Here is a 24,611-nt window from a genome sequence, read left to right as displayed (position 1 = left end):
CCTACAGACTGTTAAGTTGCAGTTTTAGATGTCGTACGTTTATCAAAGCTCACCGATAGTAGCTACTTGTCCGTTTATAATGTGTTTGAAGTTAGTTATCCGCCGTTTTTTACTGCCTTTTTAAGACATTTATCGGACCCATAGAACAAGGTTCAATTAATTTGTTAAATTTGACATTAAAGCACAATGAGGAACTTCAGACTTTGTTTCGAGAGTGGTGATTTCATTTCTTATCAATTTCGTATATAGCGCTCAACTAAAACCATATTCTAAATGCTTTATATTACAAAAACATTTGCAGTGAACTTAAAAATTTTACAATAAAAAAATAAAAAAATTAATATTTCTAAAAATGGTACGTTTTAACACGAAATTTAAAAGATTCAACCGTGGGACCTTCGTTGTATGTTTGCCGGAAGAGCATTTACAAGCGTGGGACACAGATATTAAAATCACGGTCACCAAAAGAACGGTTTGAGACAGGAGGTAATTAATTAGACGGGTGCTATCCTGACTAGAACGAAGAGCCCGTAATTAAGGCTTATAAACTGCATGCTATAACATAAGATAAACAAAAGTAAAACCATGCAAACACTTATAAGAAGAATTTTGAAATGAACACGGGCGGAAATTGGAAGCCAATGAAGCGTAACCAAAGCTGCAGTAACATGAACGTCACATTTTTCTGTTTTTATGATGAGGTGAGCTGCGTTGTTTCGGACTAACTGCAGACGATGAATTCGAGTTGTATTTGCACCAACGAGGAGAGAATCTGCCTAGTCCTAAAAACAAGTATAGATGATGCATTTTACCATTAGAGTACAAATGAAACTTTACAGTTCTACGAAAGGAATTAAAACGTGATCTGTTAGAGAAAGGTTTTCATTTCTAATTTTGTATCATGGAAAAATTGCGCTCAGCAAATAGTAAGACGAAGATTAATATCAGTCCTCAGTGTTATAGATTGTATTAGGGTCACCAGTCCTCAGTGTTATAGATTGTATTCGGGCCATCAGTCCTCAGTGTTATAGATTGTATTCCGGTCACCAGTCCTCAGTGTTATAGATTGTATTCCGGTCACCAGTCCTCAGTGTTATAGATTGTAATCGGGTCATCAGTCCTCAGTGTTAATTGTATTAGGGCCGCCAGTCCTCAGTGTTATAGATGGTATTCGGGTCATCAGTCCTCAGTGTTATAGATGGTATTCGGGTCATCAGTCCTCAGTGTTAATTGTATTAGGGCCGCCAGTCCACAGGGTTTGAACTATACTTCCATTGAATGAGTGAACAAACAAATATAGTTTTAAATATGACAGTTTAATCAATATATATATATGATCATATATTACTCGAAAATGAAATGTGTTTTGCTTTCATTCTATCTATATCTTTTAATCTGTTTTATCGATACGAATAAAGATATTAAAATCGAGATTATCATAATATCGAAAATAGAAACATGTCTTTAAACTCTTAATAGGTTATAAACACTACGGATATACATACAATTTCATCATAGCTTTAAGCCACGCAAAGAAATACCATTGTTTCTCATCAGTCCTTTTTGGAAAAGTGACGAGGGCGGCAGCACTAGTCGATAGTAGCTTCGTCAGATAAATGGGTTCAAATCCTCCCCAGCTCCCTTTCCTGGGCGCGTCTTGCTGCTCGTGAGCGGCGTCTAAATTCTACACATTTAATAATGTTAATAAGATAAAAACCCACTATCTGATCGGAATAAATCGTGAGTATAGCACCGTAAATCATGGTAGCACCGTATTTTGATATTTTATGTACAGATATAACTCTTCAGTATAATACTTATATTAATAACTAGAAAAAAAAAATATATGCTTAGGCAAAACAATACCTCGTTTCTCCTAATCGGCCGGGTCGCTTTTGAAAACTGCAATATTTTTTATCAGATCATTTCAATATTGCCGAGTCTGTTTTATTGTTAACTTGATCGACATGATTACAATTTAAATTAAATGTACAGGGTAGATAGTTGGAAGGGCGGGGTCAACTTTTTAAGCTCAGCAGAAAATGAGAAACAAGGTATCCATTTTTCTTAGCCTAAATATCACTCACTTTTTCATTTCATATCATGTCGAATATAATGTAGTCTGATTGCTTGGTTCCCACAGTTAGGCCTAAATCAGTTGAAAATTCCCAAGATTTTCACGGGTGATTTTTCAATTTTTCCAAAAAAGAAGTGAAAGTACCAAGAACGTGATTCTTTTGTCCAAGAGGTTCAACAGAATCCCAGCACACAGTTTGTATCATTCATACTAACTATAATGAGCTGGCGAAAGATGGTGTGCGTCAGAGGCCGAGGCCGTTTTTTGGAGTTTTCAATGACTTTCAGGCATTTTGCTCAAATTCAAGGACCTTGAAAAAGTTTTTGGTTTAGAAATTTTCAAGGAATCAAGGTTTCATTCTTCATTTTCCTTAACGTTGGGTGTGGATAAGGCAAGCCCAAAACTGTATTCCTTTTCGACAAATCCAGTTTCAAATGCGGAAATTTAGGATCTCGAGGTAGTTCGTCATAACCCCCATTAATTCCCAAACACTACCAGGCCTGTTAATGCAATTCAATCCTGAATTTAAGTAGCATCTCGATTAAGATTTACGAGCAAAATACAAATCTTTCCTTAATGTGGTAACACGGCATTTGTTTGTGTTCCTTTTTTGTTTTGAATTCATCCGCAACTTTACGCTGGACTCGTGTCAACATTCTTACAAGGTCCAACGAACGATAATGTTCCTTCAAAACTTTACACAGGGTTTGTATAAACCATGATCCTTCCTCTGCATCCCTCCAGGAAACGTAACCTATGGAAAATAACGAAACAATTGTGGTTCAAAAATGAAATAGGGGGTGAGGGTATAGGCCTACATAAATCTATTTAGAGATTTCCATATTGGAAATGATGTTATTGGTATTTTTTAAGGCTTTGACAATGTGGTAAAAAATAGACCCGGATACCAAAGATTTTTACTATTAATATAAAAATTTCTAACCCGCGGTTTCAATAGGTTTTTACCGATCTAAAGCAGATACATAACTCTTACCTGGAACAGTTGCGTAGGCGATCAGGACATCAGCTTCATTCGGAATTCTCAAACCTCCATTAGCATCAATTGGCTCAGAATCAGTGAATAATACACCTTGCTCTCGAAGCTGTCCCCGACAAGCCTGTCAATTAAACTATTACCAAAAATCAAAGTATGGTGCTCTTGAATAATTTAGGTTTGGGTATCGCAAGGGGACAGTGGAGAGTAAGATATGATCCCCCGAACCTGAGAGAATTGATTAGTTCATATTTATTGACTTCTCCACAACTTACACAAAACAACCTTTGATAGCATTTCATGAATATCAAAAATACACTCAAGAAAAGATACACGATGCAAATATAATACTGTGCACCCTAAGTGATTGCAATGACAAACTGAGATTTAAGTCTCAAGTGGGCTTAAAATTTTCGAATTGTCAATTTCTCAAAATTCAAAAAGTTTTCGGGGACTTTTGGGAATTTAGCTGAAATTCATTTTTGGAGTTATCGAGGACACACGGAATCGTAGCGAGCCATCGTAACTTCCTGAATACTGTTTACCTGAATAAAGAATAGTAGGTTTTGGTTTTCCAGCTAAAGCTTCACACGCATCACCTTTGAATGGTTTGACTAGTTCTTCAACACGAACAGCTTCATCATCAGTTCCAATAACTTTGTCACCCTTTTTTCCATGACTAAGTATTACACAAACAAAGGCAGCCGATTCACCATGTATAGGATTTGCGGCAGCTGAAAAATTGTACAGTGTTTAAATCGGTTAATTCCAATTTCGCATTAGAATCATATCCATAAATCCTTTGAAACTAGCGATTCATGGATACTACGAGCCACTTTATCCACCCTGTCCATCATTACTCTTCCAAGTAATACTAGTAAGGGTGGAAGCAGATGGCTGGAGGAGTAATAGTCAGGGTGGATACAGGTGGATTGAGGTGTAATAGTTAAGGTGGATACAGGTGGATTGAGGAGTAATAGTCAGGGTGGATACAGGTGGATTGAGGAGTAATAGTCAGGGTGGATACAGGTGGATTGAGGAGTAATAGTCAGGGTGGATACAGGTGGATTGAAGTGTAATAGTTAAGGTGGATACAGGTGGATTGAGGAGTAATAGTCAGGGTGGATACAGGTGGATTGAGGTGTTATGGTTAGGGTGGATACAGATGGCTTGAGGAGTAATAGTCAGGGTGGATACAGGTGGATGGAGGAGTAATAGTCAGGGTGGATACAGGTAGATTGAGGTGTTATAGTAAGGGTGGAAGCAGATGGCTGGAGGAGTAATAGTCAGGGTGGATACAGGTGGATTGAGGTGAAATAGTTAAGGTGGATACAGGTGGATTGGGAAGTAATAGTCAGGGTGGATACAGGTGGATTGAGGTGTTATAGTTAGGGTGGATACAGGTGGCTTGAGGAGTAATAGTCAGGGTGTATACAGGTGGATTGAAGAGTTTGTCAGGGTGGATACAGGTGGATTGAGGTTTTATAGTTAGGGAGGATACAGGTGGATTGAGGAGTAATAGTCAGGGTGGATACGGGTGTATTGAGGAGGAATAGTCAGGGTGGATACTGGTGGATTGAGGAGTAATAGTCAGGGTGGATACAGGTGGATTGAGGAGTAATAGTCAGGGTGGATACAGGTGGATTGAGGAGTAATAGTCAGGGTGGATACAGGTGGATTGAGGAGTTTTAGTCAGGGTGGATACAGGTGGATTGAGGTTTTATAGTTAGGGTGGATACAGGTGGATTGAGGAGTAATAGTCAGGGTGGATACGGGTGTATTCAGGAGGAATAGTCAGGGTGGATACTGGTGGATTGAGGAGTAATAGTCAGGGTGGATACAGGTGGATTGAGGAGTAATAGTCAGGGTGGATACAGGTGGATTGAGGTGTTATAGTTAGGGTGGATACAGGTGGCTTGAGGAGTAATAGTCAGGGTGGATACAGGTGGATTGAGGAGTAATAGTCAGGGTGGATACAGGTGGATTGAGGAGTAATAGTCAGGGTGGATACGGGTGGACTAATACACCGCAGTGCTGTGTATTAGCCAAACCCCAATTCATGTTGACAAACTGATGGGTCCAATTGGAAACCTCTCGTTCATTCTAGGAGCCATTTTCGACCGGGGTCCGACTCTACGCGTCTGACCTACTAGGTACTGATCTAGCCTAATTGTGGTCCCGCTCTAGTAAGTTGAAATAATAAAACTCTTATACTTGCCTTCACGTATTTTCGATTTCATTTCCTTCGCAGTCAAATTCTTACAGACGACAACTTCGAAGCCTAAATCACTAAACACCCCGCGTAAAGACTCCACATCAAACTCGGTGCCAATCCTAGTTTCACCGTTGTCAAATTCCTTATTTGATATAATAAGAGCGAGGCCTCTGTGTTCACGATTCATATAGTATTGATCTATTCCACCCGATTCACACACATTCCCTCTGACATCTGGAGCTGGTTCCACAGTGTTTATATTGTAGAATCTCAGTGATCGCTGTTTATTACTGTTATCCCAGTGATGGATAACTACAGCGTTACTGTTACACACGTGATGTATGTCACATGTCCTAGTGTCTGTAGAGTTCAGTATTATACGGTGATCTATAAACCCCACATTATTATATCTGATACTGATAACAGATCCTCTGTTATTAGTATCAGAGTATACCGTTAGTAATACATGATCATCATCAATAACACACAGGGATCCTGTAAGTGGATCAAATGTTAGTCCGCAATATTTCATAATGATAAAACCCATCAGTTCTGCTTCTGGTGTTAGATACAGTAATCTATGTGTATGCGAACAGTAGAGAAACATACGTCCCTTTGAATCGACATCGAAACAGTTGATATATTCGTAATCTCCATCCGGGAGCTGATACTCCTTCACTTGGTTTCTAAAGATCAAACTGTTTACAGTAGGGTTTTCTAATTAACGTAAAACATGAACGTCTCTCAATGACTGTATATAGATATTGTGATCACGGATTACGAAGGATCCACAGCCTCCAGACAGGATATCAGTGATATTTTCTTCGAAGAGTTTTCTCTGATTTTTATATTTTCTCAGGATGAATTCACTGTTTTTCCTCACGACCACAAACAGAAACCCGTTACTATCAGTATCGAGTCCTCGTATCTTACCATAATTCCTATGTATCTCTGTATATCATTATCATTCACACTATATATATAATCAGTGGAGCGATACTGCGCACATATAACACGTGACTGTTCACCCTCGTGTTCATCGGGTATTGACGTCATCAGGTGGGGTCTGAAGTCTGTATCTACCCGTTTATTGAGCGTCAATGAATCGTTTTTAACTTCCATGTTACAAGTTTAACCCCAACACAAGTTTAAAACAAACCAAACAATTAACTGATGATGACTGATGTGATCTCCTCTCTTCTCACCGACCGAGGTGAAATCTCCTCCGTTGGTTGTTATATTAAAAACGATCTTCTTCCGGAATCACAATATTAAACGGCTAACAAACAGTTCACTCAGCTGTATTCACTGCGATTAACTGGTTCCTAAAATTCGCGATAAAATACCGTCAGTGTCACCGCTGCACAAGGGCGAGTACTGGATCGTAGAGCGGCTGCCGTTGAGTGTGTTTGATCGGGTTTGACGAGCCGGTTTTAATTCGACACAGACTCAAGATGGCGCTTCACAAGAGAGGGCGCCACCAAACGATAGCTTCACAAACGTCCGACATCAGGAGCGCTCCGTCCAGGTTCGGGGATCGCCGGTAACTCTCCAAAGTATCGCGGGTCGATCCTCTCGGTGGTACCGCTAGTAGGATGGCTTAGCGTTTGTCTTTTAATTGTTACCGGGTGGACAAATTCACGAAAATTGGCACAGATGTTGATACAAACCTAACTATCAATTTTAGAAGCCGGGAGCCGGGCCTCCATCGGGATCCAATTTTTACGTTTCCTTGGCAATAGTTAGTTACCTAATCGTTGGTGGTAAGCTTTTTATAATCGGATGGGCTTATACCAACCAATATCCGATCGTGAAACTAAACCACAGACAGGTTACTAACTACCATGGCAACTGAATGGAAATTCTATCATATTTCAAACTCGGCCCAGATGTATATAATGAATAGGAAATTATAGAAAATAATTGAAATTTAGTCACATATTTATTCCAAAATAGATTTAGATCATTCCATACCTTGTACATGTTTTAAAAATGTATCCGTTATTTGAAGTGGTTAATAGAACTTGTGGTTAAGGATGCATCACAGAGAATGAAACACTTCCATCAATATAGCCAAACATATAGCCTAAATGATGGTGGTTTTTTTTAAATAACATGTCCCATTCATTAAATTGTTTATACAGTATAACAAATGCGCAGAGAGAATCTGAGTGTCAGCTGTATCGCTATCGGACACACGCCCATGCTTTTCGCAAATCTCTCAATGTTCAGTGAAATGGCGGTGCGCAGTGGGAGACCCCTTTGGCGCGTAATCTCAAACTCTAGCGGTTAGAGATCAGTCGTCAAGAGAGATATTCAAAAAATGTCAACGTAGGCCCTTAAAGCAAATAACGTTCTTTAACCTCAGTAAAAATGGGAAATCTAGCTTTAATAACCACTTAGATATTTTAAAATCAATAATTATCGCAATTTTTTGACGCGCAGTTGAAATATCTTGGTCCTTGGTTTCACATCGTCACTGCTCTTAATTGTTGCATTTAAAAAATTCAAGAATCACCGGCAAATATCTGCATTTCATTACCTTTAAAATGGTCTATGAATTCAGTTAATCAAGAAAGGGACTGCAGAGCTATTTTTATATTCAATCTAAACTTATGTTTAAAAAATGAGCGCAAATTATCGCAACAATGGGGACCTCGAGGAACCGCCACAAATTGGCGCCTAGAAACTGGAAACTTCTTTATTAGGTCAGTAGGCCAGTCGCGAATTAGGCGACATTGTCCATCTCTTCGTCACGCCCAAAGTATCATATACGAGTAGTATGAATTGGTCAGTAGTGGTCAGTGACGATACAAGCCAGTATAAAACTCTTCGTACGAAGCTCGTCTTTGGTCGGAAGATATTTAGAAAAACGAATTTTTTACTGTTTTTTTTGTTGTTGAATCGATTCAGAGCCAAACATCTTTTCCGAGGTACTTTTAGAGGTAACATCAATACCTCCCAAAATGCGAATGAAATATCAAGGTTCACTTAGAACCGTTCACGGTGTCCGATGTTTGCTTGAACCCTGGAAATATTTTGCCGGTCGTTTCTAATACGTAGTAACCGTGATGATCAATAGATGGCGTGTGAGTAAATAGAATTGCCAGTACAGTAAAAAACCTCGCCTTAAACCCGTACGAACTTGGAACGTAACTGGTTTATTCGAATGTTATACGATCTGGTGAAACTGGTTTGTCCGGAGTATACACGATCTGGTGATGCTAATGTATAGCTTCATCATAGGCCCGTGTCTAGCATTTGAGTTACTTTTTAGGGGGGCTGTGGGGTGTGGGGGTGTGGGATGTGTGTGGGGGAGGGGGGGGGGGGGTGTTGGATCGTGAATAAGGAATGTTCTATTCGATACAGCCTACGTCATGTATTTGTAAGAGTACTTTTCCCAAATATCTGGGTAGCAACCTTGGCACGGGCTCTGCTTCAGGCGACTGAGCTTCCCGACTCGTTACTACTACACGGCTTATCTACAAACTCTCTCGTCACATACCGTATACGTGTAGTTTATCCAAAGTATCGTAAGATGGCGCTAGAAATTGAGAGTATATTGCGATCGTAACTACTGTCTGTCACACCTACTCTCCGTGCGACGTTTTGGTCCGTAATTTCGTTAATAATCGGTTTATCTACCTTTATGACGCATCAATTTGTTCAGTGCGGAATTTGCATTCAGAAATAAACAACAATTTTTACTAAAGTTGTTTTTGTTTTCATTTATGAGCGATAGTTTACTCAGCATACTCTCGCGTTATGCTGAAAAATCCGCTCCGCGAACGCTCGGAAACGTCATCACCTGCTCATAAGCATATCAAAATACAGTAGGTGGCGCCACGTGACGGGCCATAAAAGCCGTTTTTTCAGCATTACGCGAGCGTATGCTAGGAAAACTATCGCTGATAGAAGAAAACACAAACAAATTTATGCCAGTTCATGATTTATTTCTGAATGCAAATTCCTTACTGAACAAATTGATGCATAATATTTACAGATCAACCGATTATTAACGAAATTACGGACCAAAACGTCGCACGAAGAGCATGTGTGACAGACAGTAGACATGATTTCAATGAAATGAGTATCTCTACCTGAGTGGGGATGGGGATAGACTGGGTACTGACGTTATCTAATCCGTAACCTGCAGCTAACCCAGCTAAACGATATCGTAACGTAACTGCATTCCAATACTGTAATGTTCAGCATTTTTGTGCTTTTAAAGGTGGTCGTTAGTAAGCATTCAATTCTTAAAATAATACCTCAGTTTGTGAAGTCCCGGACACGGAACACGGCAATGAGTGGACGATCAGTTTTTGAAAGTGTGCTGATGAAATGTCTAATATCTGGTGTTTGTAGTTCATTTTCAATTGAAAATGTCTCAGGTGAAGCACTGAACACATGTGAAGTGTGGACGATCAGTTTCTGAAAGTGTGCTGATGAAATGTCTAATATCTGGTGTTTGTAGTTCATTTTCAATTGAAAATGTCTCAGGTGAAGCACTGAACACATGTGAAGTGTGGACGATCAGTTTCTGAAAGTGTGCTGATAAAATGTCTAATATCTGGTGTTTGTAGTTAATTTTCAATTGAAAATGTCTCAGGTGAAGCACTGAACACATGTGAAGTAAGCGTTCGCTGTGGGGGAAAGGGATCGTTCGCTGTGTCCCTTGAAGTGTTTATCGAGACCGACTACAAAGTATGTCTTTTAATAGCCAAACAGCAATCTAGAGGTTTTGTATCTATTACAACCGAATCTTTAAAAAAGGTTATTTTAGTCACTCGTGATTAAACATTTTACAAGTTTCTAGAACTGAATTTGCCTGGCATTTTCTGAACTCGTGTTTACATCTATACGCGCGGAATAATGTCAATTTGATCGTAATCGGGCGGAAAATACTAAATGCAAAACGCATCCAATTAAATTGAAAGGATGTATTTGGTTCATTTTATTGGCGCAAAATATAAATACTCCATTCAGAATTCTAATGATGTCAAAAACTTTGGGAAACGCATAAGAGATGAAGATAAATATTACAATGCAGTATGGTGAATTAGATATTTTCTTCAATGAACAATGAAGATATTTCCTTCGTATTCAAAACACTTCCTGTTCAAATCTAACTCAGAAAGAACCTGTCAACTGAAACCCGTTATTCAAAAGAGTTTAATTTATTGCGCTGTGTTTGCTGTTTTCTGGTCATAGGCAGCGTGACTGGGAAAACTCAATTCGTACGGTGTTTCACCTCACACTTAAATATTTAATGTGTTTAAACGGCCCGCACACAATCAATTACCAATTTCTATATTACATTTCAATACGTATTTTATGTAGCGAGCAATGAACCTAAATTATTGACTTACGTATCGAGTGCCTTCTACTTACGCTGACGAGCCATTTCACAGTTGCTAGCTGCCATTTTACTTCAAATCCCTTGCATTATACAGCTCGTGTGGTTAATGTTGAAACAAGTCGAATACAAAAACAAAATACAAAAAGTGAACAGAATTAATTACTTAGCATTTGTTTAAAACAAACTGTGGATCATATGATGTACATATACAAGTGAAATAATGAAAATAATAAAAATTAATCATTTGCTTTTTCTTTTAGACACGGCAAGACATATATAACCAAATACATGTACGACCTGAACCCCATGAATTGAACCGATGGTCTTAAGATACAAAGTTTATTTTATGAGATCAGCATAATTAGATTATCAAATATAATCGGTTAGTACATGGAAATATTTTACGCAAATGGCACCTAGCCAGCCTATTCCATCCTCGCTTGCCGCCAGCTGGAGCTTACGCCGACACAAACCCTGACCGCAAACCCTTCATTGGTCTATTGCATTGACCACAATTTCTTGGGCGGACAGGTTCCTGCGCCTACCAGACTATGTATCTAGCAAATCGGATATGCGTGGTATTTATGGAGCAAACGTGCCGGTAAAAACAACGCAGTCAGTGGCATCTGATTAGCTAGATATATATTCATTATATTACCAAAATCTAAACATTGTAATTGTACTAATTTTCGGTACGATTGTGTCGTTAGGTGATAGATGATTTTTGGGTTTGCGGCCAGGGATTGTGTTGGCGCGAGTCCGAACGGGCGCCAATCAAACCCTGGCAAGCGAAGATGGAATAGGCTGGCTAGGTGCCTTTCGCATCGAATATTTCTAAAAGGAACTCTCCAAGATCATCGTGAACAGCAGAATTAACAGAGCGTTTCTTTGCCCTAAGTAGATACTTGACAAATTTTATGAAAACATTTTCGCTTCGCCGAGAGTAACATATATCGCAAACGTACGATGCGGGAACATACGTACACATTGCCAACGTGTGATGAAAAAAAAATCCATTAAACAAGCAGGGAGCTTCCCTTGAATTCTCACTTCAATTATCCCATTAAAGTGATTACCCGTATCTATAAATGACAACAATCCTATACAGGCAGGACGCTTTGCTTGCATTCCCAATCGATATTTCATTGTATAATCTATTGCATCCTTATACACGGAAATTTTGTCGTCTGTTCGATGAAATCAGTGACCGACTGAGGAATCGATATTTCATTGTATAATCTATTGCATTATTACATACGGGAATTGTGTCGTCTGTTGGCTGCGTTTAGTGACCGACTGAAAATGGCCGCATCTAAACTTCTAGTTCTCGTGGTTGCGATACTGTTGCGCCACTGTGGTATCATATCTGAAATCATCGATGGAATAGAAAGGACGCCGTGGAGTTCAGAAAGTAACTCACTCGATTATCAGAAATACCTGTCACTCGACGACAGTCGGATGCTGTATTCTGGAATAGTTAACGATAAACGGCGTCCTAAAAGACACGACGATATCATCAGCAGACGCTTTTACTTCGGTTGTCCGTCAGTGTGTCGCTGTTATTATCGACGCGGGTAAGTTCAAACCATTTTGGTATTTGTTACCGAGTAAGGGCGGAATTAGATATTGAATTGAAAGGTACGGTCAAGAATAAAAGTGAAGTAAAGCTTGAAACAAAGCAACATCTGCGGTTAGTGGCGATCACTGTCAAACTTACGGCCAGTATTGCTATGACAAATGCAAATTGATTGATAGCTATCAATTTATGAAGAGATAAAATACAGTTTTGAAAAAAAAATGAATACCGGTAGCACCTGAACATATTTTTCAGGTTTGGTATCGCCAACTGCAGACACAAAAGACTCGGAAAGTTCCCTCGTATAAAGAATAACATAAATATTCTTTACTTATCGAAGAATAGGATAAAGAGCATAAAACCGTCCCGTCGATTGCCGAGATTATTGGAGCTAAAGCTACAAGAAAATGCATTGAGTTCTTTGGTTGGACGAAAGTCACTTCATTATCTACCGAATCTGATATTGCTCGATGTTTCGTGTAATCCAGTATACTCCATTGACAAACAGGCTCTCATGGAAAATAAGCATCTGAAATATTTCGCGTACAATTTTTTCCTGCTATATCAGCATAACTTACCGGGACTCATCAAAAAAGCATGTCCTACAAAGCACACTGTCGAGGATATTCATAATCTATTTTATTCTTTGCAAAATTGCCTTTTCTTAGAATATCTATATTTACGAGCAGTGTGGCGGTTTGAAGCAATCTCGTTGACTGCGTCAATATCGAAATATTTACCTGTGCAGAATTTGAAGGTTTTAAGTCTAATGTTTAATCGAATACCCGAAATAGATATAGACTTTTTTCATAGGTTCAAAAGGTTGAAACTCTTGGAGTTAAACTATTGTGAAACGAATTTTAAAAAGTATCAATTCAAAGGGCAAGTTAATCTTCGTAAAGTAGATTTGACACAAAATAACATTCAGAATTTGAATCTCACAGAATTTATGATATCCAACCCTGAACTATATTTGTTTTTATCAGGCAATTCTCCGGGTTTAGCGTGCTTCGATAGTCGCACATTGTTCGCAACCACAAACAACAGACTGATAGGATTAAGAATCCTATGTCACGTTACTGGCCGGTTTTCCGCTGAATCACCCTGTACCGGGCATTTGCTGCGTGGCTATCTAGACAGAAATTTCTATTTGAGAAAGGACATAACGAACCTGCGGAAGTTGCGTGTATTGATCATTAGATTAACAAGTCCTTACATTTTGTTATGCCTTAAGTCGTTCGATTTGTTACCCGAATCTATACGTATGATCGAAATACGCAACCTTGCCGGACCGTTTGTTAATTACTTAGACAAACGTCTGCTTAAAATCGCTTGTAAAAGCCTTATGTGGAAGAGGACGTTTTATCGACTAGCTAATTTGCATCTTAGTGGAACAATTATTGGCAGCTGTCCTAGTCACGTACTCCATCATATCCTAAGCAGAGTTCCCTCGATAGAAGAACTCGATCTCTCCAGAAATGGAATTAGACATTTGGATAGAACCACGTTTGAAGCAACTCCTGACTTAAAGTTTTTGCGGTTGAAGTATAATAGACTGACAATGATTCAACCAGGTTTGTTGAAACCACTGATAAACCTACGCGTTTTGGATTTAGCATCGAATCAACTAAAAACCTTCGATCGTACTGAAATCATGAATTTAAAAGATTTTAGATCAATTTTCCTTCTCGATAATACCTTTGAATGCGATTGTAAACTAAGGAAATTGCGAAACTGGCTTATAGAGTTAGCAAGTCATGGAATAAAGAGGTATTACCATTTGGACTTTTGGGCAGCGGCCATACACAATAAAACCACGTTCAAACTTGTATGCGCTTCACCCAGACGGCTATCGGGAGTTCCTGTCGCAGACTTTCATTTAAATTCGATAGAATGTGACAACCACAAAGATATAATCATTTCACTTTCGACTTTATGCGTCGCTGTTATCATTATGGCTATTGGACGAATTGTCGCCAAAAACCGATGGTCAATGTTCTATTGGTGGATGGTAAAAGTTAATCCAATACTACCGAAACGATTACGTCAAACGACAATAAACCCTTCTGATGATTTGAAATTTGACGGATTCCTCAGCCATAGCATGGAAGACCTCCAATTTGTCTATTTGGATTTCATACCGGAAATAGAAAAATCCAAACATTTCGCTTCGAGATTCTGCGTCGAGTTTCGAGACTTTACGCTCGGTGGCTACATACAACAGAACATTGCCGATGCCGTTTACGGGTCTCGGTGGGTTGTGTTTTTGTTGACCGAATCATTCGTCAAGGAAAAATGGACGGAATTTGTGATAAGCATGGCGGCAACCCGGTGCGTCGAGGAGGGCAATAACATCATACTCGTGCTCGATATCGATCATATACCCGAATCGCGCATGCCTGAATCCTTGCGGACGATCATTTCAAATATCGTTTACATGAAATACCCGCGAGACCATAAAGCCCGTTCTACGTTTTGGAAAAAGGTTCGCCTTACCCTGATCGGTAAACAGAAAAAGTTCATACAACCAGCTAATATGTTTCGATCTAACCGCTAATCTATTCGCATTACTCGTCCAATATACCCGTAACTACATCCACGTATTTCCACATACAATGTGTGTACGTACATAGCCAGACCAGCCTTAACCCTTAGACGCCGGACAAGCGTTCCGTTATCACAAAAATGGATCGCCGACTTCACCAGGACACAAGGCCTGGCCCCAAAGACATCCATTTTAACCATACATTTAAACTGTGATCGTCCTGTTTTTTTATCGAAAATGAACTTATTTGAACTCTTCTATCAAATTCCTAAAATATGCAAAACGAGATCTATCAGACTTATCATTATCTGTTTTAATAGAATTGTTGTCCTACATTAGAAGAATAATAGTCTATTCAAAAACGGTTATCATAGTTATTGCCTGTTAAATATATTCAAGTAGATAGACCCTTCAAAAGGGCGTTGTACATGCACACATATAAAAGATGAAGATTTTAAACAAAATAATATATGTGATGTGTCATTTTGAATTCGCGTCAATGTCAAAATAAAATCAAGAGATTTGATCGTAGTTGAAATAAGCGTTTGTGCAGTTTGGTTTTGGTGTAAACATCGTGTCAAATACCGAGCACAAGTCTCTTTACCCAGCATCTTTAAACATGTTGTCGTAGGTTTTGTGATTTCTAGAGATCATATTTTGCCAAAGTCAGGCCTAGAATATCACAAACATAGCGTGGAAACAGCATGTACGCAGTCCCCTGCTTACTCGTACACATAATACCGGTTTTATAGACTGGTATCAGGTAACTCTTACCCGGGGGTAACTCTATTTATTTTCAATTTCCCGGGTAAAAGAAAATGCTTATTTATAAAACCGGCCATTGAGTTTTTAACATAAGAGAAGATTTGTGGGTCAACTAGTCTCAGTGCAATAACTGGCCTCGTCATAGGGGTTATATCAAGGTTCCTACGATTACGATTACGATTACGATTCTATTTACACTCCAACCATTTCCATGGTATTTTGAGGAAAACTATTACACATGTGTATACGAATATTTACAAAACAACGCTGAAGTGATTAAAATTTAGAGAATGAAGGGTAAGAAAATATATGTAGATCGACTATTTACAATACTATAAATACTATTGGAGGGATCTATATACATCTAAGCCGGTCTTAATGAATTTAGCTAATTTGTCCTATGGCCCCTCAGATAGCGCCATCTAGTGCATTGAAAATAGCTGCTGAAAAACGTATTGGTTACTAAAACTAAGTGTCCTAGATTTTCAGACTTGGCTGTTTTCGCCAAGACAGTGACTTACGGTTACCTGATTTGACGGTCATCCTATCATCTTTTAGGACAAATTTTAGAAATTGGATAGATTTTAGGTGAATCTGAGAAGAATTCCCGGAGATTTTGTCTGAATGCGCACTAGCGAACCTGGTGGGTCTTCGGTTGCCAAAAGTGGAATCCTTGCCACAGTTGAACGTAGAGTCCTCATTGAACTGGTAGCATGATACTGCCCCTCTATTACTGCAGCATCTCCCGATACTGCAGCCATCGTGCAGTCATGTTTAATTAAAGGTCATTGGCAAATTGATTTTCTAAATTTGTATTTCACAATTAAACACATTCCTAATAACCGAGCTAAACATGTCTAATCAACTTTTTACCAAATATACAAAGATAAAGAGCCTATATAAAGATTTAGAGCACATTGAACCTCCCTGTACGTAGCTAAAGGATTATAACATAGCTGTAGGATTATAACATTATACACTTGTTACAACACGTTTGCTCATTTTTGTGTTTTACCCATCGGCCATATAAGATTTGTAAATGAAATGAGGTAAGTGACGAGGTAAATGAAAGTTAAACCTTCACACAAACAAGAGGACTTCAAAGTCCTGGGGTTCGAAGAAGCAAAGTCCGATGTACAAATTATAAATCACATAAAAGAAAGGCAAAATATGAAAAGAAATTGATATTCCATTAGAGAAATTCAATTTGTTTTCCGTTGCATTGCGCACGTGGTAATGTTGCAATGTTATTGTTTACATCTGATGTCAACGATAAAATGAGGCGCGCAGCTGAGGCTGCCTGTCAATCAACATAATTGGTTTACACTAAAAATGCGCTTACTTGAAAAACTACGTAGTGTATCAATCTAGAATTTTCGGCACAATATCCGATGCTAAATACCTTACTTTAAAGGTTTATTTGGTGTAAATCGGATCACAAATATTTCTAATATTTTTGTTCTTAACTTTTGAAGTGGAAGCCGGTGTCGGCATCAACGTGTGTATGGCTGAACGTACGGGTACTGGCGCTTTTTAACAGGCTCGCCATTGATGGTGTATTTATGCGCGAGTAGATGTAATGATGGCTGGGTGGCTGTATAACCAATATTCGGCCACCCTCTTTAGAAAATGATATTATTCAGAGTAAGTGTATTTGAATATATCAATCATGATAATTATAATATTCTTTAGACAAGCGAATTACATATGTGGACCTATTTCATTATGGCGTATCACTCAATCTGAAAAAAAATCTTGTCACGTGACTTCATGACAGAAACTTGACGATAGCTCAGGTTCTCATTCTTCGAACCAAAAACTAACAAATGAAAACTCTCAATACGAACCCATTTCCAACTAAATCATCACCGATTCAGCCTCCCGGGCAAAAAAGTAGACCACCCTGTTTTACACTTAGAAAATACACGAGCATAATAGAGAATTTCGTTATCTCTAACGCCATTTTTCTCGGGGTTGCCAATGACCACTAGATGGCGCTTAACAATCACCTAGTAAAAGACGATTGAATCTTCATCTACGACTTAATGATCATTTGAGGTAAGTATCGAGCAACTGATTTATAATCAGTGTGTTATTATCATTCTTAGGGTGCTATAGACTTACCTTATCGCATCCGTAGGCCTGAGAAATATCCTATTGTTTCGCGAAATGTGCGTATATTTCGAGCGGCTGCCAACCATTTTAGTTCAAAGTTCAAATGCAGTGGCGCTCCTTGGAGAGTGACTATGGGAAGCCGTAAAGGCCAAAATATATTCAATTCAATTTAACTTTAGTGTTATGAGTGATCTAAGTGCACCGCTGGCCCGAATGTCTATTTCATTTAGCTAAATCTAACGTCCCAGCGGGGTCAGTTTTAACTGCCGGGTACCGGTACCACAGTTCTATTTTACGATGTCGTCACTGGGTATTCAACCAGCCATTTCCAAGAGAGAGAATTAGGAACTTTTGAATCATGACTGATTTTAGATTAATCTGAACTTATAGTTGGAGCAAGGCAATACGAGCCGGATCCGGGATAGACATACGTGTACGGTACATGTATCAAACAGGGGATTTTTTATGGCCATAAAACCAAACAAATGTGTTGAAAATAAAAATGTTTTATTATTTAATTAAGGTTAAGGAAACCAAATCCTTTGAAAACCAATTTCAACGCTAAAATTTATAATTCGATATACAATTCACAGCTAATAAATATTTACAGTAGGGCCTAACAGTTAATAGGCCAGGCCTAATTAATAAGCCTATTCGAAATAAAGTTATTATTTATTATTAAATAACTCTATTTTTAGGTAGAATTAAATTAACACAGTTTATCATAAAATTATTCATAGTAATTATTGAATTAGTACAAACAGATATTGTTTCAAAAATTAATTAATAACAACATGATCCTTAATTTAAGAGCAAAGTGCGCGCTTGAGATTTGATATTGCCGCGCAAACAATAACTACATCATCCATTAAAGGAACGGTTTTGACCTCCAGCGTATTCTTTAAAATTCTGAAATTCTTCATCCGCCCTATAGCTTGCTCAACATATATCCGGACGTTTGCAATTCGGGATGTAGTTTTCACTGAATCGTTGGTCATCTGTGCATTATGATAAACGCTCGGGGGGATTGCTAACGTTGCGTGTCTTGACATTAAAATTTCCTGAACTTTGAAACCTCGGTCGGCCATTATTTCGTCGTGTGGTTCAATGAAGTCGAGAATACCGCAATCAGTGAATATATATTTATCACTAGCACGACCTCCGTAGCAAGGCGAAACGTACGATATCAATCCATTTGGAGTAATGGCAATCAAAAACTGTATCGTATTAGAATGTTTGTAGTCGCTCCAAGTAGCTGCTTGTAGGTCGAGCGCTGTTGGCGTTTCAATAGAAATTTCAGTGCAGTCCACGATACACCTTGTATGCGGATAAAACTGAACAAATGCAGCTGGTAGAAGAGCTTTGGTTTGATTCTTTGAAGGCCAGATAATGATACATGATAATTCAAGCCTCATTAGACGTATCCACGTTGAAAATATCGAGCTAACGGCAGAAATTGATACGTTGAAGCGGTGCGATAAATCACGAACCAATAACCCCAGACGTAAACGCATCAAAACCATGAAATATTCATCTTCGAGGATTAGTTTTTTCCTTCTACCCATCTTATTGTTCGACAGAGTTTCTCTTGTTTGACCACCTTTCCAATAAACCATACAGGCAGCTTTTTCAGACAAGAAATTAAAAATAGTTTTCAAAGTTGCCCGATTATCGAAACCGGTAAAGAACTTTACGTCAACATCCCGCGTCATCTCATCAAATGCGACGCACGATGTCAGGCTCATCGTGTTCCCATCACCTGAACCGTCTACCGCAACACCCGTATATATCGGCTGCGTTGTCGTCGTCTTACTAATCACCGAACGTGAACAATCTCTATTTTTTCGCTTCTTTGGCATATTTTGTTCCTCGTTTGTAACGTATGGATAAGGGTTGATATCGGTCGGCCTCCCATCGATGAAATGATTTGAGCAGACCTTCGACGTCACTGTTAGCTGCTTACCCATTTTTTCTAGTGCGGTATTGCAGTGATTCACAAATGTTGGATCATTGCGTCGAACAATGTCGTAATATATCAATTTTCCATCTACATGAGGTTTTTTTATCTCTGAGAACGGATAATTTCTTGCGTTTTCACAAAAACAGCAATTGTCATATTTCCCCATCTGTAAATAAACGTAATACACATGTTAGTTATGAAAGCTTCTTAATTTGAAAAATTGATTTTATTTTCATTTCAGAATGGCTGAGATCCAGGGATACGATGATTTTGTCAAATTGACTGTAGACAAATTAAAATCGTATTTATGCGCTCGCGGTTTAAGGACGACGGGCACGAAAGCTGAATTGGTCGCAAGATGCTTTTGTGCATGGGAAAATAAAACTCCATTTAAAATAAGCGACGTCCAAATCGAGAAAAAACTAATCGATGATTACAACCTTACGCTAATATAATGTTCCGAAAGCGCATCTTCAATTAGATGGTTCGTTCTGGTTCTGTTATAGTAAGCAGCCAAAAGGTAAACGTACCCCACCTGGTTAGTGTGTATTGATTGGCCTTTCGAGCAATGAAAATGACTTTCGATCTAACTGTACATGTTTTCTGAGTCGTCATCCCGAAATCCACCACAGGCTGCTCGTCACTGCGATTATCAATTCAAGTATAGATAAACAAATTTATTGCCGCATGACTTCACACTCAGCCGCGGTCTTCAAAGAATGATTTTAACAATTACCCATCTTCTTCATCAGTACACTTCATCATCCACGGGATATTTACTGCTCTAAATATTATAAGCACTGTCGAGCTGTAGCTGTAAAGATCGATGAATCTACGTGTGTCTTTACATCGTCGTTCCGCGGATCCGCTGCGAATTCTCCTCGCCATGAAAATCAAATCAAGTACAAATAAATGTATTACTCCCAGTGATTTGGCTACGGGCTTCAGGCAGTTAGTTTAACAATATTCTATTTTCCTTTACAAAATGGTACGGATATTTAGTACGATATATCATTTAAGTACCATTAAAGTACCGGCGAGTCGTAGGCCTAAACTAAACACGCCGGAAAGATGCAGCAGAGAAAAGCTGTAGTGTTGACGAGGTACCAAAATAAATGAATTTATTACTACCAGTGATTCGGCGACGGGCTTCAACCATGTATCGTTTTCAGTATACACCGATCTTTACCAAATCGACAGGATATTTGATAAATAACTGTATATAACACATGATTATCCGTAAGCTGAAATCACGCTTGTTATTCGGATTCAGTATTTCCGATACCGCTGGTGATCTGAGACCGTTTGGCCGCTTGAAGTGTTTATTGAGTTGTGCTACTTTGAGGCCTACGTGCTTTACTGTTTCAAACAAACACAATATAATTGTTGTGTTTATTTACGGACACATGGATTGAAATTCAAACAAAATTTGCAATAGAAAATCCGACAACATTGCTATGACACGTAGCGCAAATGATTTGTTTCTTTGTCCGAAAATGAAATTGATATTACAAATGGAATACACCATGAAATCTAACCCTGTTAAATAGAGGTGTAGTAATACGATGTTTACGAGGGTTAAACCGTAATCGGTCTAAGCCTCATTTGTCTGGAAGCTAGACCTACGTGCATATACTTAGGCCTGCATCAGCAAATATGAAGATTTTTTTGATAAGCTGTTAGCATTCGTCTGAGCAGGCAGCTTTATAAACATGGGTTTCATTTGAGTTTTTCATCATTAATGAAACTTGTATTTTATTAATTCCCGATGAGTTACTACGGAGCCCCGGATGATAAGATCTTTTTTTCGTCTGAAAATCTTTTCGTTTAAAATAATTTTTTTGTCAGAACAAAATGATTTTGTTCGAACCGAAAATGTTTTTTTCGATCGAACAAAATTGATTTCGTTCGAACAAAACTTTAAATAAAAATTCGAAAATGTTCGATCGAACAGAATTCTTTTTATTCAAACTATTATTCGAACAAAATTGTTTTCGTTCACCAATTTTTGTTGTTGTCGGGACAAACAATTTTTCGTCCAAACAATAACATAGCTTTTTATTCGAACAACTTTTCATTTGTATAGAAAGTATATTGTTCGATTGAGCAAAATTGTTTTCATTCGAACAAAATATTCTTGTCGGAACATTAAGTTTTTCGTTCAAACAAGTATATTGATCCATTGAAAGTTTTTCATTCCAAAGAAAAAGATTTTCGTGGAACTAAATAGTCTTTTCATTACGGAGTAAACTTTTTTCGAACAAAGTAATCTTCACACCCGAACACAATAGGTATAATACGAACCTGGATTTTCTTTGTATCCGATATCCATATTATGCCTTTTCAGGATGATGCTTATCATACGTGTTTCTGACCATGTACGGGACACAACTTGATAAGGTCGTTTTGGAAATTTACTCGGTCCTGTACCTTTGCGATTACTCTGCCTCTCAGGACAGTGAAGAGAAGACGACTGAGGATACTACCTTGCGTGACTCCACTAGTTAGATCAACTTATTTCCAAGATGAGACAGTTCCGTTAATTTCGGCCACCTGTTTTCGATCGGAGAAAACTTCTTGATCTTGTCTGGATACTGTGTCGACCACGATCGCATGTATGCCGAAGCAGCTACACCATGCTTAAGAAAATGAAGGGAATTAAATAGAATCCTGTTCAACGGTCAACACGGTTTTATACAACGAAGCTCAACAAACAGTCAATTAGGCTTACTTGAAACCATGGATAACTGGAAAGGAAACAATAAATGTAAAATCCCACAATAGTTGAGAGTAAAAAGAGTAAAAAGTTAATATAAAATACTAGAAATATTTTTGGTGGTTCTGTCTAAAATGTTATATACGTCAAATGAATACACATATAATATAAATAAATATACATTGATATAAAATATAACACGAATCACTGCGCATAGTTAGGTTTTGGGTCCTAGCGTACTGACAAATTTTAGAAGGAGTTTATTATGAGGACTGAAACCTTTGTATGAGATCGACAGAGCGATCAGAATGAGTAATATTAGAAGTACCGTTGTATCTCCATAATTATCTACGGTCAGTTTGATGTCGAGCATTTCAACTGTAATTTCATATCGATTGTTGAGAAATGATAACAGTTGAGAGACGGGAGCATCGTGTGCGTTTCTGCGCAGTTCACCGAGTAGCATTCGGATTCTAAACGGCTGGTATCATCAATGAATAATGTCACTATCATCGCCGTTAATACAACCCAGCGACTGTCATACGCTGCTAGGACACCGGCTTTTATTACAGCCTTTAGAAGTTTCACTAGACGCGCTTATCTTCTCAACTTCTACACATTTACTTTGTTAGTGTTTCCACTCGGAAGTGTGTTCAACTTTCTGACAATAATTCTACTGATTAAATGTCGCAGACACCAGACTGTTCGTTACACGTTCCCCTATCTCATAACTCTCGCGTTTTCAGAACAAATCGTTTTATTTATCAAGCTGAGCAACTTTCCATGTTATTTGAAATACATCCTGGTAAAATTCCAATTTTACCCGAAAGTATGTGGAGATAACTATATGACATTGTCAAAACATGGCAAACTGTGTTCATCATCATTGTACCATTTCTATCATTATTTTCAGTACATTCCTAACAAATTAAATCCAAAATGTTTGTTGGTTAACATATCTTACAACCAAGCAATAGCAGTATCACACTACATAGTCTTAGCAATTGCTGTTGAAAGATTTGTTTCTATACGTTTTCCATTCTTTCATATGAGATATTTCACCTACAAACGGCGTGTAATCATAGTATGTGGGGTCATCGTGTTTTCCTCAATCATAAACCTCGATTCTTCCGAGTAAAAGCATCTACATTTATCTCAATGCGGTTAGTAGATATAACGAAACCTTCACTCAATTCAGTTGCAAGCAGTCTTATAGGATGAACCAATTTCTTTATGTCATTATAAAAATGGCAAGAGTATTCTTTCAGGAGATATTTCCGGCCATTGCGATCATCATAGCATCAATTCTAACTGGTTTATCACGTTCTCAGAAATCTAGCATGTTGAATAGAACAGGAGCAGAACGCTTTCGGTCATCGACTAGTAAAACACTTCTAGTTGTCATTTTAGTCTATATAATATGTGTTCTACCCAACACTGTCACTAAATTCACGCATAACTTCAACGAATTTCTCATGTATGTGATCTGGATAAACCATCGTATTAATTTTTATGGATCCCCTACTAGAACGTTTTACCTAATAGTTTTGTGGAGTGAATTAGAAGGAATATTCTACGGATTTCGAAACGTCTTGTTCTGCGTAAACTTTTTCATATATTTCGGTACGTTACATGTTTTTAGAAGACAATTTATAAAACTGTTCTACTACAATACTGATCCATGTAATAAAATTCAATAGGAGATGCGAATACTTTGACTTCCGATTATGCAATGCCTACTTCTAAAAACTAGCATCAGCATACATAGCAGGTTTCCCCTAATACAAATATCTAACAACCAGCAAAACCAGCTATCCCGCCAGATGGCGTGAAGAGCAGTAGGTCATCCGTTGTCAAAATTAGTTCATTTTCACTGAACTTTGAACTGGATTTTTTGACTCCCGAATCCATATATTATCACAGCATCATCAAATACAAATACTTTCGATCTTTTACTCGGATATTGATATAATAGTTTCCTTACATAATTGAGCTCCAGTTACTGAAAGATTGATTGAAAACTTACTGTTATGTATCGGTGACGATGGAATAATACATTCAAACGGCAGAATCGACGATGCTGACATTTCTGATTTGGCAAAGAGACCTATCCTATTTCGTTGCCAAAGTATCAAAAATTTGTGGATTCGGTGATTTCGAGATCACATTCTTGAATTTTCATCTACGTGTAAATGCTACCATCGCCGATGTACGAACTCGTTATTGAATTCCAGATCTCAGACAGCGCGTTAAAACGTAATTAAAGCCATGTTTTAAATGCAAGTGTAT

The 24,611-nt window shown here is 38.2% G+C and overlaps 3 protein-coding genes across 4 annotated transcripts; 1 reads left to right on the top strand and 2 right to left on the bottom strand.

The window, feature by feature from the left end:
* Positions 1-1,321: 1,321 nt before the first annotated feature.
* LOC141909990 (caspase-3-like) lies at positions 1,322-6,756 on the bottom strand. 2 transcript variants are annotated; one of them, XM_074800680.1, is made up of 4 exons: positions 5,290-6,756; positions 3,617-3,805; positions 3,072-3,207; positions 1,322-2,831 (listed from the first exon to the last, which is right to left on the bottom strand). In XM_074800680.1, the coding sequence occupies exons 1-3, from the start codon at positions 5,891-5,893 to the stop codon at positions 3,203-3,205; spliced, it is 798 nt and encodes a 265-aa protein (XP_074656781.1). In that variant the 5' UTR covers positions 5,894-6,756; the 3' UTR covers positions 1,322-2,831; positions 3,072-3,202. The 2 variants fall into 2 exon arrangements, with proteins under 2 accessions (XP_074656781.1, XP_074656780.1); XM_074800679.1 differs by having other exon boundaries at positions 3,072-3,195.
* A 6,652-nt stretch (positions 6,757-13,408) lies between these two features.
* Positions 13,409-15,278, top strand: LOC141910067 (toll-like receptor 2 type-1). The gene has a single exon (XM_074800780.1). The coding sequence runs from the start codon at positions 13,486-13,488 to the stop codon at positions 14,776-14,778; it is 1,293 nt and encodes a 430-aa protein (XP_074656881.1). The 5' UTR covers positions 13,409-13,485; the 3' UTR covers positions 14,779-15,278.
* A 3,174-nt stretch (positions 15,279-18,452) lies between these two features.
* Positions 18,453-19,613, bottom strand: LOC141910027 (uncharacterized). The gene has a single exon (XM_074800715.1). It carries the CDS (start codon positions 19,611-19,613, stop codon positions 18,453-18,455), a length of 1,161 nt encoding a protein of 386 aa, XP_074656816.1.
* Between the last annotated feature and the right edge of the window lie 4,998 nt (positions 19,614-24,611).

The sequence above is a fragment of the Tubulanus polymorphus genome, chromosome 8 (genome assembly GCF_964204645.1).
Source record: "Tubulanus polymorphus chromosome 8, tnTubPoly1.2, whole genome shotgun sequence".
Lineage (NCBI taxonomy): Eukaryota > Metazoa > Nemertea > Palaeonemertea > Tubulaniformes > Tubulanidae > Tubulanus > Tubulanus polymorphus.
This window is presented reverse-complemented; position numbering and strand designations above follow the sequence as displayed.